This window comes from Panicum virgatum, chromosome 9K (genome assembly GCF_016808335.1).
Source record: "Panicum virgatum strain AP13 chromosome 9K, P.virgatum_v5, whole genome shotgun sequence".
NCBI lineage: Eukaryota > Viridiplantae > Streptophyta > Magnoliopsida > Poales > Poaceae > Panicum > Panicum virgatum.
In genome coordinates this window covers 45,034,016-45,049,747 of record NC_053144.1, presented here as the reverse complement: position 1 = coordinate 45,049,747, position 15,732 = coordinate 45,034,016, and the positions used below count along the sequence as shown (strand labels likewise).

The 15,732-nt window shown below is 46.9% G+C and overlaps 1 protein-coding gene across 1 annotated transcript; it reads right to left on the bottom strand.

Moving 5' to 3' along the window:
* Window positions 1–183: 183 nt before the first annotated feature.
* On the bottom strand, window positions 184–3,368 carry LOC120651634 (serine/threonine-protein kinase SAPK3-like). Its single transcript, XM_039929202.1, has 9 exons — window positions 2,955–3,368; window positions 2,655–2,729; window positions 2,181–2,282; window positions 2,028–2,081; window positions 1,857–1,949; window positions 1,654–1,746; window positions 1,066–1,170; window positions 840–938; window positions 184–720 (listed from the first exon to the last, which is right to left on the bottom strand). Exons 1-9 carry the CDS (start codon window positions 3,072–3,074, stop codon window positions 463–465), a joined length of 999 nt encoding a protein of 332 aa, XP_039785136.1. The 5' UTR covers window positions 3,075–3,368; the 3' UTR covers window positions 184–462.
* Between the last annotated feature and the right edge of the window lie 12,364 nt (window positions 3,369–15,732).

Below are 15,732 nucleotides of genomic sequence, written 5' to 3'. Positions count from 1 at the left end.
CGGGTGACCAGATGGTTCAAAACACTCGAGTCTGGCATAGATAGTTCCTAATTTTTAGGCAGGTTACTTGGAGTTAGTTGGAGATTTTTGCACTGCACAATGCAAGAGGGCGAAAGGGGTGCTTTGAGAATTAAGATTCGTACACGTTTCGCCAAAATATCGTGCAAAACAAAAACGACGGCGTGCAGCGGACCAAACTTTTTTATTTTTATTTATCATCATCACTGCACCCTAGTTAATCCCGTGCCATGCGATGATGCAATGTACAATTATACAGCTGCTATACATACAGAGTAAGAATGCAACATTCCTTATCACACGCGCACTCAACATTCCTTATTGTTGGTTAGGTTCAGCGGCAGCGTATCCCCGTTCCTCGATCATGCCCGGCCATATGGTGTCTCCGCGGCACGAAGGTCCCTGGTGAGCTGCATGGAAGAGCAAGCTCAAGCTGATCACTGATCAGTAGGTGTCCTCGGCGTCGGCTTCTTCCTCGTCGCTCTCCAGCGCGGCCATCTCGGCGAGCAGCGCCGGGTCCACGGCCTTGGACATGTCGCCGGGGGTCTTGGCCTCCTGGACGATCCGCATGATCTCGTCCACGGCCTGCGCCGGCTCGGCGGGCTCCGTGTACTTGTAGTTGGCCTTCTCCCTCTCCGAGATCTCCCGCGGCAGGTTCTTCAGGAACCACGGGTGCTTCTTTATCTCCGGGATCGTGATCCTCTTCAGCAAGACAAGCGAGTTTCAGAAGGATTCACTTTGTCAGTCAGTCAGTCTCACGTATCTGCCTCTTGGAACAATCTGAGGGTAACTTGGCTTTCCCGAACACAGAAAGGAAGTACCTTTGAAGGATCGGAGACGAAAATTTGAGACAGAAGGCGTCTGCAGTCTGAAGACACTCTCACATAATCCGGGATGGAGTATTGCACGCCAAGAATTCTCTGTCGGGCACAAGACGCACATTTTGCATTGCTTTCAGAGTTCCATGCTTTCAGATTCACCAAACAAGCAATTGAAGCAAGCTGTGATGACCATCAGAAGGGAAAAGGAGATGAATGAGATGATTACGCTGATCGTCTTGCGGAAGTTCCTTGGATCCTCGGGATCTTCAAATGGATATGATCCCACGAGCATTACATACAGTGTCACGCCGCAGGACCAAACATCTGCTACCTGGATGAATTGAAGGAGTTTTGTCACAACATGCAGAGTTGAAAGGTTTTATGTAATGTTTCAGAAAGTTCAGAAGTCTAAACGCTTCCATGGAAGCACAAAACAACTTCATATCCCTGCTTGTCTTCAATGTAAGCATTTTCAGTGGTAGTGACCCAATGAATAATTAGTACCTAAATGCTATATTACCGTGGTCACTCAACGTTAGAAAAAGAATGCAGTCCATGTACTTTCAGAGCTGCTTGCTTCCAGTGACAAAACAATATTCTGTCAAGGATTCCAAATTCAAGTCCTCAATCAAAAAATAGATACGAAAACCGAAGGTACTAAACTAGCAATCTCCTTTAGCTCAGTTCTCACAGAAAGAATTCATTTTTTCTATAAATAGTGGAATAGTATAGATACATTATAGATACATAATACAACGGAGAACTTGGAATTGTCACACAAAAAAAGGAAAAGAAATGGCAATAAGTCATTCACCTTGCCATCATACTCTTTTCTGGAAAGAACCTCAGGCGCTATGTAAGCTGGAGTGCCAACTGTCGATTTTGGTTTGGAATGCAGCAAGGCAGACTGAAAAGCACATAAGCGAAGTTTGTAACTGATTCGACGACACAGGAGAAGTCAGTTACCGGTAAAGTTAAGATACAGAACAGAGCCAGTTCAATATCCACATATAGCACCTTTGAGTAACCAAAGTCGCAAATTTTCACGCGAGGTGTTGGACTCCCATCAAGGAGAGTGTTCTCAAGTTTAAGATCACGGTGACAAATTTCCTGCAATTGCATTTGCAGTTCATTAACACTTGTGTGCTGCTATTCATAAACTTGTAGACTGTTTGAAGCAAAACCTACCATGGAATGGCAGTAGCTGACTCCTGATATTAGCTGCTGAAAGAAATACCTGGACTATAGACATTAACAACATAGGAATTACATAATATTAGTCAGAAATGGTTTGAGCGAGGAACATAAGCTCAGGATAGGACAAGTAGGGCCAGAAGGAACCTCATCTTCACTGAATCTCCCCGCGCTGCAGATTTTCTCAAAGAGCTCTCCACCAGCAGCATATTCCATTACAATGGCAAGATGTGTGGGCGTTAAACAAACCTGTTACCCATTGATTCGCAGAACAAACGATGAGTTTGTCATGCAATTTGGTCATAAGATGATAAATTTCTCAACGTTTGAAAATGATTCAGCTAGGCTCATACTTCAGAATAAATTAGGATGCCTCTGAAACTACTCTGACAACTATCAATTGATAATAGATTGTGGCTTTGTGCAGCTCAGTTAATAGTGGATTCAGTGCTGATAAGCATAGAACGGGCAGAGTACCACTTCTACTTTGTAGACATACTTCTCAGTTCAAAATTTCAGACTTTGGAACCATCAAACGTCATGAATAAATTCGATAAAATCAAAAGATAAAGATAATCAATCAATCAATCAATCGATGAGTTCAGTTTTTTCCTGAATTACCTCCTTGAACCGTACGATGTTAGGGTGCCGGAGCGACTGGTGATTGATGATCTCCCTCTGCACATTCTCATCAATCTGCACAGATACACAGCTCAAAGCCTCAAAACACTATCAAAGAAACACCACACAAACTAAAAAAAAATTTCCTCAAGTCGGAGGCACTTTCGAGAGTGAAAGACGTCTTTTCTCACCACGAAACGACCCTCCAACACCCTACCAATCAAAATTCCGAAGCGCCAATCCCCAAAATCAAGCACGAACGGGAAACGAAAGCCCAAAGCCCGCGAGACTGCTGCGTACCTTCTTGCCCCTCTCGATGTACTTGACGGCGACGAGCTCCTTGGTCCGCTTGTCCTTGACCAGCCTCGCTACCCCGAAGTTACCGGCGCCCAGCTCCTTCAGCGCCTCGTACCTCTCCATTTGCAGCAGACACACCTGACCACCAGGACCTCCCGGAAATGGCGACTTCAGAGTTCAGAGCAAATGAGTCTCCCGGAGAAGAACCGAGCGAGGCGACCAACCCCCAATCAGAGGCTCGCGAACTCTAACCAAACCAGACCGGATCGAATAGAGAATTCCTCGGTCGCGGTCGCGGCGTCGACGCGAAAGCGACGAAGTGAGGAAGGGATGTTGGACTTGGAGGCCAAGCGACGCGACGTCGGCGACGGCAGGCGGGCCGCGGGGGCGACGACGGCTGGCTGGCTTGGAGCGACGCGGCGAGGCGGTGGGCCGGATGCTCGACAGGTGGATGATGATACAGCAGCGGTGTTCTTCTGAGGCCGGACGTGGGCCCGGAGTGACGTCGCTATTCGTAGGACCCGGCTGGCTCGGCGGCCGGCAGTCAGTCCCGATGGCTGTTAATTATAGGTGGCGCGTCCCTTCTGAGTGCGACGTGGCCTCTGCCGCGGGCCCCCTAACGGCCTCGGGGCCGTGCAGCGTAGACCCGTGCAAGCCCAGTTGGCTTACATTGCTGCTGCACTTGCACGGACTGATTTTTTTTTTGAACCAAAGACAGGAGCACTGCCAAATCATATAAGAAGAAGGAGAATGCGGTACATTACAGTTGTTGTATTACATAAATAACTAATTAACTCAAACACAAAGCTCTTAAAAAACATTAGGAACTATGCGGACTCCTTCCATCGCACGCTCTCCGTCGGATCTCCATTTCCAATTTGATCAGATTAAGAACTCACCGGCAATAGTGATGAACCCTGAAAAATTCTACGGTTTCTCTCATTCCAAATATTCCAGGCCGTGTAGATTGAAATCGTCGCCGCCTGTCTCCTGTTGAGAGTGCTTCTACCTTGCATCATAGAGTTCCACCAATCCTGGAGCAAACAACCTGACTGGGGGACCTGAATGAGACCCTCTGTCCATTGTCCGACAAGAAACCAAACTTCCTGGGCAAAGCAGCAATGCAAGCAGAGGTGAGCCGGCGTCTCCAGTTCCTGATTGCAGAGAGAACACAAAGGGTCACATGCTATTCCCTTAGCGAGTAGATTGTCTGCTGTTTGTATTTTTCCGTGGACCAACAACCAAGCAAAAAAACGGTGCTTCCCTTCTGCCTTGGCTTGCCAAATTGCCGAAGAATCAAAGGTGCAGAATGATCCAGCAAATTGAATGTCATATGCCGACTTAGATGTATACTGGCCGTTGGGTGTCCATTTCCAAGTTATTTGATCCGGTTCTTCAGTGAAAACCACACTTTGTACACTGTCCCACAGACCCACAAATTCTGCAATTTCAGATGCATTGGACATTCTCCATAGCCCTCTTGTCCAGGTTTGATTCCCTATTTCTTCCCTGACTGTAAGACCTTTCCTCCAAGCAAGCTTATACAGCTGAGGCGCTAAATCTCTGGGGGCCCTTCCACCACACCATGGTGACTCCCAAAACAAAGCAGTGCGACCATTGCCAAGAGTTATCTGTGTACTACATCTGAAAAGCTGCTTATCCACTTCAGAACATGGTACAGGAGACCCAACCCAAGGCCGATCAGGATCTACCCACTGGTACCACAGCCACCTGATCCGTAGGGCTCGACTAAATTTTTCCAAATCCAGAACTCCCAAGCCACCTTTGAATTTTGGCCGTTTTACTGTTTCCCATGCCACTAGGCAGTGCCCTCCCTTTGCTTCAGAAACGCCCCTCCATAGAAAGCCTCTTCTAATTTTATCAATCCTCTTGATCATCCATTTTTTAGGTTCCACCACCGTAAGAAAGTAGACTGGAATCGACGATAGCACGGTGTTCACTAATTTCAATCTCGCTGCCTTATTCAAGAACCTTGCTTTCCATGTTGCCAACCTGTTGGACACTTTATCAATGATTGGCTGCACATCCACTCTACGAAGCTTCTATAATCTCAAAGGTAAACCCAAGTACTGACATGGGAATCCTTTCACCTGACATGGAAAACCCTGCATTACCTCTTCTAGATTAACTGCTTCACAAGCTACTGGGTACACCGCGCATTTGCTTTGATTAATAAATAGCCCTGATGCATGCGCAAAAATCTGTAGCAAGTCAGCTGCCACCTGAACTTCTTCTTTAACTGGATTCAGAAATATTGCAGCATCATCCGCATAGAGGCTTGCCCTAAAATTAGCATTACGCCCTGCCAATGGTGTGAGTAAACCTTGAGCAGCAGCAATTTCAAACAATTTCTGCAGTGGTTCCATTGCAATAATGAATAGCATAGGAGAGAGAGGATCTCCCTGTCGCAAACCCCTATAATGTCTGAACCAACTGCCTTTGGAGCCATTTAGAAGTACTGCAGTGGAACTGGAAGACAGTAGTGCTGAAACCCAGGATCTCCATTTGTGCTGAAACCCAAATTGCTCAAGAACCTCCATCAAGAAGTCCCATCTGACAGAATCAAATGCCTTTGCGATGTCAAGTTTCAAAAAGAGTCCCTTTTTCTTTGCTCTGTGCAGATCTCTAATTAAATTTTGAGTGTAAAGGAAATTATCCTGGATACTTCTTCTCTTGATAAAAGCACTTTGCGATCTCGATATCAACTGATTTAATTCCCCCGACAGCCTTACTGCCAGAATTTTGGAGATTAGCTTTGCAATGGAGTGAGTCAAACTTATTGGTCTGAAGTCCCCTATCAACTGAGCATCTGCCTTCTTGGGCAGGAGTACCATATGTGCCTTGTTAAGATGCAACAAATGCTGACCATGCTGCTGATGAAAGAAAGCCAAAGCCCCCATGATATCCAGCTTGATGACCTGCCAGCTCTTTTTGAGAAATACCCCAACATATCCATCCGGCCCTGGTGCTTTGTCTGCAGCGAGTTCTGAAATAACTGAGAAAACTTCCTCCTCAGTGAATATATCTTCCAAATGTGACAGGTCTCGCCTGGGCAACTGAATTAGTTCCCAGTTGAGAGTGGTAGTTCTCGGGCTTGGCTGACCAAAGTGATGATTGAAGTGCCTGTAGACTGCCTCAGCTTTGTCAACATGAGAGAAATGTGTCCCTGCATCATCTTTAATTGACTGTATGAAATTCTTTCTTCTGCGACCATTAGCTTGTAGGAAGAACAACTTAGAATTAGCTTCGGCTGCTTTGATATAAGTGAGCCTAGATGTCTGTTTTGCCCTCAACTTCTCCACCGCCGTCATGGCCAAGAATCTTGCTTTGAGGTCACGTTTCAGTGCAATTTCCTGCTCACTTAATGTTCTGAACCCTTGCACCACATCAAATATGGCAATTAACATCTTTGCAGCACATAATAATACTCGGTTGTTCCCAATTAGACATCTTGCCCACTGTTTCAGCACTGTGCTTGTCCTCTGCAGCTTCGTGTGCAATCTCAAGTATGGATTTGATATGTGAACCTCTCTATTCCATGCCTGTGCCACCACTTCAGGATAACCAGGCAGTCTAGGCCAAAATGCTTCAAATTTAAAACCTCTGTGTTTCCTGACTGAGTCATGTGCAGCCATGAATAAAGGGCAATGATCCGAAACTCTGGATGAAAGTGCCTGAAGATAGACATTCGGTTTCATGAGATCCCATTCTGACGAGCAGAAGGCTCTATCAATTCTAGTGTGTGTTCTGTCATTCGACCAAGTGAATTTGCGTCCACGCAAATTCAGTTCTTTGAGTTCCAGATCTTGCACCAAGTCTCTGAACGCGCCCATCAACCTTCTGTTCAAGTTGTCATTGCTTTTATCTCTTGCATGTAGGATCATGTTGAAATCACCAATTATTAGCCATTTGTCCAGCACATCATATTTAATCCATCTGAGTTCCCCCAAGAATTGTAGTTTTGTCTGATCATCTTGTGGCCCATACACTACTGTCAAACTCCACTCCTCACCACCTGAAACTGCCTGAACTGTAGCTGTAACAGTGTGGATTCCAATCCCTCTACTTGTTATTCTGTAGTGCTGATTATCCACTGCCAAGAGAATGCCCCCCTAGTGCTTGCTGCTGGAAGTACCACAAAATTGTCCTCAAAACGTTGTCCCAGAACTTCTGAAATTATTGTTGTATCCACCACTTCCAACTTTGTCTCCTGCAGCGCAACGACTGTCGCTTTGGTCTCTGAAACCAAATCCCTCACCACCTTCCTTCTTGCCGGATTATTTAGACCCCGCACATTCCAATTTAAGATGTTACAGACATGCTCTAACATAGATAACTAAAGATACAACACTGTCACCGTATCGGGTGAACAAACTCAGGCTTACCACCGCCACACTACTACTCCAACACACATCACCACTACTTCCTACGATACAGAGTATCCTCCACTGAGCCAGACCCACGACACTAGGAACTAAGAACATAAATAACATGACTAACATGACAGACTCAGAGAAGGACACCACTTCTCGCGGCATCAACGGCCGCCTAGGCTTCAGCATCAATGAGCAGGGCCCCCAACTTGTGAGGAGCCCCTTCTTCCGACAAACCAAACATGTCCCGCATCCCCCCAACCACATTTGCTTCCAGCGGACCAACGAACTGGGTGTGCAGCTTGTTCTGATCAGCAGCAGTCGGAGTCGTGATATTTTCTGCCAAACCACACTTCTTGATCAGCAAGGCCGTGGCCTGCTCCTCAACAGACAGGTTGGACCGTGGTTTGTTTGCTAGCCGCGAACTGCGTCGCTCCGATCTTGTTGTGCTGCCTAAAATCTCCTTTTGTGGGATTAAGGTATCCATCCTTTTCTTTGCCACAGATGTAGCCCTGAGTTTTGCAGATGTAGCCCTGAGTTTTGCAACCGGCGTTTGCAGAACTGGCCTTTTGATCGGAACAAAGAAGTGCAGCAGACGAGTATCTAGTACAGAAGTCCCAGCCGCCTGAACATCACCAAGCGCCATTGCAGAGCCGCAATCCGTGGTCAGACCAGCAGGCTCCTGCGGCCCAAGAGGTGGCCCGCCAACAGCCTGGCCTGGCACCACAGAGCAAGGCCCAGCAACAACCCCCGAGCCAACAACACCCGGGGACACAACCGGACCCTCAGGAATCCACTGTCCAGCCGGTACTGTGCTTATCACACCAGCCCCAGACCCGGGCAACGAAGACAACATCTCTGCCCCAGCATCTGTTTGCTGGCCAACCCCATGATCCGTGCCACCACCAGCCACATCATGCATCTGCACCTCGTCTCCCATCCACCCAGGACCCGAAGAACCCCCGCTGGCAAGCTGCAGGTCTGCCTCCTCCTGCATCGGGTCCACCATTGGGCTGCACGCTGATTTGAATTGAGTTTCACCAACAAGGAATTGGCACCCTGCCCAGGACAGATCCTCCGAAAGACCAAACTGTTTTGGGACAGCACAGGAGACCGGCTGTCCGGTAGCATCACCCTCCACGGTACACACACCACTCTTCGTCTTCCTCTGGACATCTTCCTCAACCGCATCCACCCCACCACGACGATAGCCATGACGACCTTGACTACCAGCACCGAAGTTTCCGGTACCAGAACGACTCGGTCCGGCGAACCGCCCGTCAGCATGCCGATCATGCAAGCTAGGCGGGGGGAATTGTGTCCGCCTGGCACCTCCCTGGCCGTCCCCTGGGGGAGAGTCATCCCTTCTACGACCACCCAAACGATCATGAACCGACCGCCTCCTTGGTTCAGCTATCTCGCCATCACGTACCCCAAGCACCCAGTAGTGGCGATAACACACCGGCCACTCCTCCTCAGGCTCAACAGACGGCAGACCATTTGTAGGTGAAGTGGAAAAATCTTGCACCTGATCAATGTGAATCAGCACATCATACTTCAGAAGCTCGGCTTCGTTGGACCGCTGATAGGGAGAACCCATATCTCCAAGATGAATGAAATACTCCTCCGAAACCGTGATTGGCTCCTCAATCTGCAGCGTGCCGGACTTGGCGATCCCAGTTGGATCATCAGTCCACAACCAGACAGAAACACTCCTTCTCATTTTCTTTGTACCTCTTGTCACAAATTCTGTCGACGAAGGATGGCTGACTGAACAGAGGCGCCACTACCTCACACTGCCAAGCATGCGGAGGCACCCCCTCCAAGCATAACCGCACTCTGTACCTGATCTTGGACGCCGCAGCCCCGAATTGCCGCGTCCATGGCCGCAGATGGAGATTTGTGTGCCCCACCTTGATGCCCCTGGAGACGAGGGCAGCGGTACGGAGAGCGGGGTCGGAGAACCGCAGCAGAAAGGTCGCGGCCGCAATCTTCGTCACGCTGAAGGCCAATTCCGAGATGCGAAGCTGGCGTAGAGCATCTCGGCGAACTTGGTCGTCAGTGAGCCTTGCGCGGCCATCAGCTTGCACCGCCAGAAGAGCATGCAGCTCCAAACTCCTCTCCTCGTCCGCAAGCGTCGGTGTGCGAGCCGCGCACGCCACGGCGTGGTCTGGACGAAAGTCCGGGTTGCCCGGATGGGCCTCCGGGAAGTCCATCTCCTTACAGGTCGCCTGCCTGCCCTTTGCCGCCTTCCGATCACCTCCAAGCTCCTGCTTGCCAACCGCCGCCTCCCGGCCGCCTTCCACACGCGCACCACCCGCCGTCCAGCACCGCCCCCCAGCCACCGAGGATCGACAGAACCGCGCTTTGTGCCCAGAGCGGTGGCACAGGATGCAGCGCGGCGGATCCCGGCAGGCTGCAATCACGTGATCAGAAGCAAGACAGCGGAAGCACGGACTGATTTTATGGGCCTAGTACGGGCTTCATTTCCTGAGGTTTCTCAGCAAAAAGATTTTGACTTTGCCTACCGCTGTCAAGAAAGAAAAAAGAAAGAAAGAAACACATTTAAGAAAGGGAGACGTGACCGGCAGGTGGAAAAAAAGATGTGGCGAAGATAGGGAAAAAGTATGACACGACGCATTTGACGTTTATCAGTTTATGACATAAAAATGGACCCTCGCGTAAGAACTGTAGCATGCCGAATATTTGGTTCGGCAGACAAAATGCCAAATTTACAAGTGGACAAGGAAACCCGGTGCTCTTCCTACTCGCAGCCAACTGTTCTTTATTGATGGCGCTTCCTCACCCTGCAAATGGTTTGAAAACCAAACCAAAACCACACAAGACTATATTATAATTAATATATTTCAGAAAATCAAACCAATTTCATACACTTGCTATTCCACCCAAAATCCCAAACCAATCTAAATTGTTTGCTCTTTTCTCCCAAAGCAAACAAACCGATAGTTTCAACGTAAATCTTCAAACCGGTTCCGAACTACTACGTCAAACCAAACCGCTCTTAATATGGGCCCACGTATAATTCTAGGTATACTGTTTTGCACAGAGTAGCTGCTAGTCATACTGAGTCTATCTCCAATAAATTTCAATCAATTTTGATAAATTTTTATAGTTGAAGGCAATATTTTATTTTCAGGGTCCAACTCCTGTCAGTCATATTAAATTATTTTAAAATTTTAGTCAATTTTAATAAAAATTTTATGATTTGAATTCGTGGTTTTTAATTTTAAAGTCCAACATTTATATATAGTTATATTGTTTTCACAAAGTATCAATTTCAACCTATCCCAACCTACATTATTATATAATACACTCCTCTCCGCCCGCCTCGTTACCTAATACAACACATTTTAACCCACCCAAACACATTTCATATCAAAATCCAACTTATAAAACAAATTTCAACCCACACTCCTAGTGGCAAGGCTTGGTTGCATTCCCGGCCCAACTCGCCCATTCCCTCCCACCTTGGTACGGGAACGAAAACCTCATTTTTTAGCATGGAACCATCCTCCTAGAGCGGCTCTGGTGACACGACTCAGGGGGGAGTATTTAACTTTTTACCACCATTATAACGAATGGCACCTCCTCATATATCACTTTTAGAATTGGCGCTACAGAATCAACATAGGAGAGATAAAATTGATACAGTTTTATCACTTCGGCTTGCGTGGACCGACCATGCTTGTGCCCCGATCTCGGCCCCTTATTCTCCAGCCCGCGGGTCCCGGCCCATCCCACCTCCTGCAGCAGCTGGCGCTCGCCGCGCCCGCGCATTGCGATGTGCGCCATGTCCCGCCCGTGCTCCAGCTCATTGTGCGCGTGCTGCATCATGCGGCTCACCGTGTCCAGGTCCCGTCGTACGACGTACGCACTAGCTTCGCCGCCCACAGCACGGCCGTGGGCGGGCTCGCGCCCACGACCGCTGCGCGCGCGCCCCCACCCATCGTGGTGTGTGCCGCGAACACCGCTGCGGCCGTGCCCCGCACCACGCGCACTGCCTTGGCGAGCCTTCGGAGCCGCCGCTCTGCACCATGGCTAGGGGCTTGGCGAGCGGGGCGCGCAGCTCGTGCACCCCGTGGAACCCGGTTAGGCACCCCACCGAGAGCGGGTTGTTGAGGCGGACGTGCTCCGCAATCGCGTCCACGGCAGAGGCGTCGTCGTCGCCATCCAGCCGCGCGGAGCGTGAGGTGGTGGTGCCGCACCGCGCCGATGGCGGTGAGTTGCACGAAGAATGCCTCGCAGGTCTCCCACATCACGTCGAAGTACTCAATCAGCAGGGTCTTCACGCTGCCGCGACGCCATTGTAGCTGGCGACCTCCCAATCCTCGCCCTTGCACGAGCAACTCGGGGCTCGGCTCCAACACGAAGTCACCAAGAACGCTGTACGAGCAGGACTGCTCCAAGGCCGCCGACGTGTTGGTCTAGTCGTCGTCGTGGCGTGGGTAGTCCTTGACGCTGGACTTGGACGATGACTGCTTGAAGGAGAAGGTCTGACTAAGTTGGCGATGCGCGTGCGACCAGAGGTCGAGGAAAGACATGAACTTGACAGCGTCGACGAGAAGCTCCTCATCCACGACTACGCCCCCAAATGGTAGCCTCGCCAACATCTCGTTCAGCAGGAGTGGTCGACGGTGGCGTGCGGGTAGAGAGCGTCGCGGAGCAGAGGAGAGGATAAGAGAGTGTGGAGTGGGCCGGAGCAGGATCCACGGCCTCAAGAAAAAGGGCCCGATATCGAAGTACGGGTGGTTGGTCGCGCTGCTGACTTGGATTTCTGCTAGCGCGACGATTTGGCGTCCACGCAAACAAAAGTGGTAAATTTTTATCTCTCCTATATTGATTCTGTAGTGACAAATCTAAAAGTGCTATATGAGGTTTCATTCACTATAATGACAAAAAAATGAAGTCTCGTTTGATTTTTTAAGTAGCTGTTACATCAAATATTCGAATATTAAATGTTTGAATGCCAACTTAATATAAAAATAATTGTATAAATTGCAATTATGGCTTGCTTGATTTTAGCCTTGAATTTGGTGCCTGGACCAGGCAGTATCCTCAAGCCGTCGATTTTCTTAGCCTGAGGTCCAGATACCAGTTGCCTGGCTCAGGACTCCAACCAAACAAGCCCTTAGTGCTCTAGATGAATCTGTTAAGTATATTAATGTATGATTAGTGAATGTTTACTGTAGTAATTAGATATCAAATTATAAAATAATTAGGTTTAATAGATTCACCTCGTGATTAAGTTATGACTTACGAAATTAATTTTATAAAAATTTTATATTTAGTACCTTTAATTAGTATTTAAAAATACAATATGACGGGACTTATTTCTTTATTAATCAATGGGACGGGACTCGTGACTTAAATTGAAAAAAAAACTAAACGAGACCTAAATACCCCGACCAGCGGCGCCCTGCGGCGGCAACTAAGGATGGCAACGGGTCGGGTTCGGTTCGGGTGGAGTATCTGGGCACCCAAAACCGAAACCCGAACTGGAAACCCGAACCCGACCCGAACTCCAATTCGGGTACAGATTCAAACCCAAAACCGAAACCCGCGGATACCCGAAACCGAACGGATAATCCGAAACCCGAATTTTTTACATAGTATGCAGCAATACTGGCAGACATAAAGCTTGTGTTATCTATATCAATATGTCGCCTGCAATAATGTACTGAAACATCAGTACGGATGCACACTGAAATATAGGCATTGCAGATGAGAAGCAGAAAATATCATCTACAGATCTCAGAGACTATTAAGGCCACCAGGTACCAACACAGAAAGTCAGAAACAGAGACAGCCGTTCTTTACATCTCACTCGTTGCAAACAAGCATCCTATCCTATGTCACAATATAATGGAAGATCACAAAGGCCACTTCCACTTTGCATACAAAAGAAAGCAGCATGCAACTCCAAACGAGAACAGATGCTAATCCATGCAAACGACAGCCTGAACATAAACAGAGACGTAACAATGACACAATGTGCTGTACTGCAGTGATGGACACCACGAATAATAGTAGGCCACTAGGCCTCCAAACAAATAACATCATTACATAGTTCATCATTTTCATTCATTCATCAATTATGGTGGAATCATCTCCATCCTGCGAAACAAAAATAGAGAGATTAACTCATTACTGAAATGTTCATCATTGTATATAAGTATATTCACAAGTTGAATACATAAGCAAATGACAGCAATACCATTTCTTCATCTTTTTCATCAAGACAAGTCATCAAAGCACCAACGAAAGTAGACTGAGATCCTGCATTGATATATTCACAAATTAGTAATATAACTTATATAGAACGAGACCACATATTTGTAGAAATTACACTTACCTAACATATCGGCCTGAGACCATGCTTGCATACACATAAGTGCTTCAACCATTGATGGGGCAAGCCTACTACGATGTGGACTGATTATTCTGCCACTAGTGCTAAAGACTGACTCGGATGCCACCGTTGTCACTGGAATAGCAAGGACATCACGTGCAATTTTTCGTAAAGTTGGGTATTTGAGCCCTGCATGTTGCCACCATTGAATGATATCCAACTCTTGTGTTCTAGGCAATAGTGGCTCTTCCAAGTACAAATCTAACTCTGTTCGCACATAAGTGGAGGTCACAGTTGGCTGCTTGGACATGTAATCATCAAAGGTATCAATCCAATCCTCATCGTCCATCTGAGTTGGAGCACTAGGTCTAGTTTCAGCACCATCTGTAGTGGCAACATCCTCCATAGAATCTTGGTATTCCAAAACCAGATTGTACAACAAGTCCTTGACTTTGTGGACAGCTTCCATAGCAATACTTTCTAACCCATGAATTTTGAGGAAAAGAGCATTCAATAGTTGTAATTTATACCTAGGATCTAGGACAGCAGCAACAGCCATCAAACCATGCACATCTGACCAATACTTGTTGAACTTTTCTTTCATTTTAATGGACATTTCTTCTACCTTAGGTATATCACTGCTTTGCCACTTCCTAATTGCCAAAAAAATGTTGCATATTTTGGGAAAGAAAAGGTTGGCTGTGACATATCTAGTGCCTGACAGTAGCTCAGTTACATCATAGAACATCTTTAGCCTATCACAAAGCTCTCTAGCAAACTTCCAATCATCTTCTGATGGAACACATGGAGCACGAGAAGCAAGGCGCTCAAAAACATCTTGGTAAATAAGTGCAGTACTAAGCATAATATAAGTTGAGTTCCATCTAGTTTTACAGTCAAGAGCAATTCTTTTTTCATATTTTCCTTTCATTTGGGCTGCCATTTTCTCAAACTTCTCATGTCTTTTAGGAGTGGCTGACCAATATGCAACACTATCACGCACCTTATCAATTCCCTTCTCCATGACACTCATTCCATCTTTCACAATCAGATTTAGAATATGTGCAGCACAACGCATATGAATTAATTTGCCCTTCAACATACAAGAGGGGAGTGGTAACTTGCCTTCCATAGTAGTCTTGTTCTTTGCAAGGTCATCACCATCGGTGCCAATCATATTCTTCATGAGGTTGTCATTGACACTACAGTTGTCAAGAGTTATAGTGGACAGATTCCTCTCAATATGCCAATCTAGTAGAACTTCATGGAGAACATCAGTTATGACCTCCGCTGTATGTGGTGCTGGAACATAAATAAACCTACAACAATAAGATATCATAAGTGATTGTGGTGGACAATTTGCATAACAAAAGAACACAAAATGCTGCGATTTATAGTTACCTAATAAGAAAACTTTTTAGCTTCCAATCTTCATCTAGAAAATGAGCTGTAACTGCCATGTAACCTTTCCTCTGGTGGTTTGCTGTCCACAAGTCCGTAGTAACAGCAACACGAGAACTCAATTTCTTGATATAATTCACCATAGATTGCTTCTGCACTTGATACATATCCAATATATCCTTCCTAATTGTGTTTCTAGACACTAACTTGAATGCTGGTTGCAATGCAGCACAAAACTTGCGAAATCCAATATGGTCCACCATGGAAAGAGGATACTCATGGACGATAATCATTAAAGCAAGTTCTTTCCTAGCAACATCTTGATCAAACACATACTTCTCTAATGTGACCGTGCCATCTTTTGGATTTGCAGATAATTTAAGAGTTGACTGTGTTAAACCTTTTCTAGTAATTCTGTCCTCACATACAAGAAGGTGATTCTTCAAGTGAGTTGTACCATTTCTTGTCTCCCCACCTAAATGTTTTTTACACCAATGGCATTTTGCTTTCCAAACCCCATTTACACTAATCAAATCAAAGTCTTTCCATACTTCAGATCTTAGCTTTCTCTTTTTAGCAGCAGGGGCATCATCTTCTACTTCTACCTCTACCACAT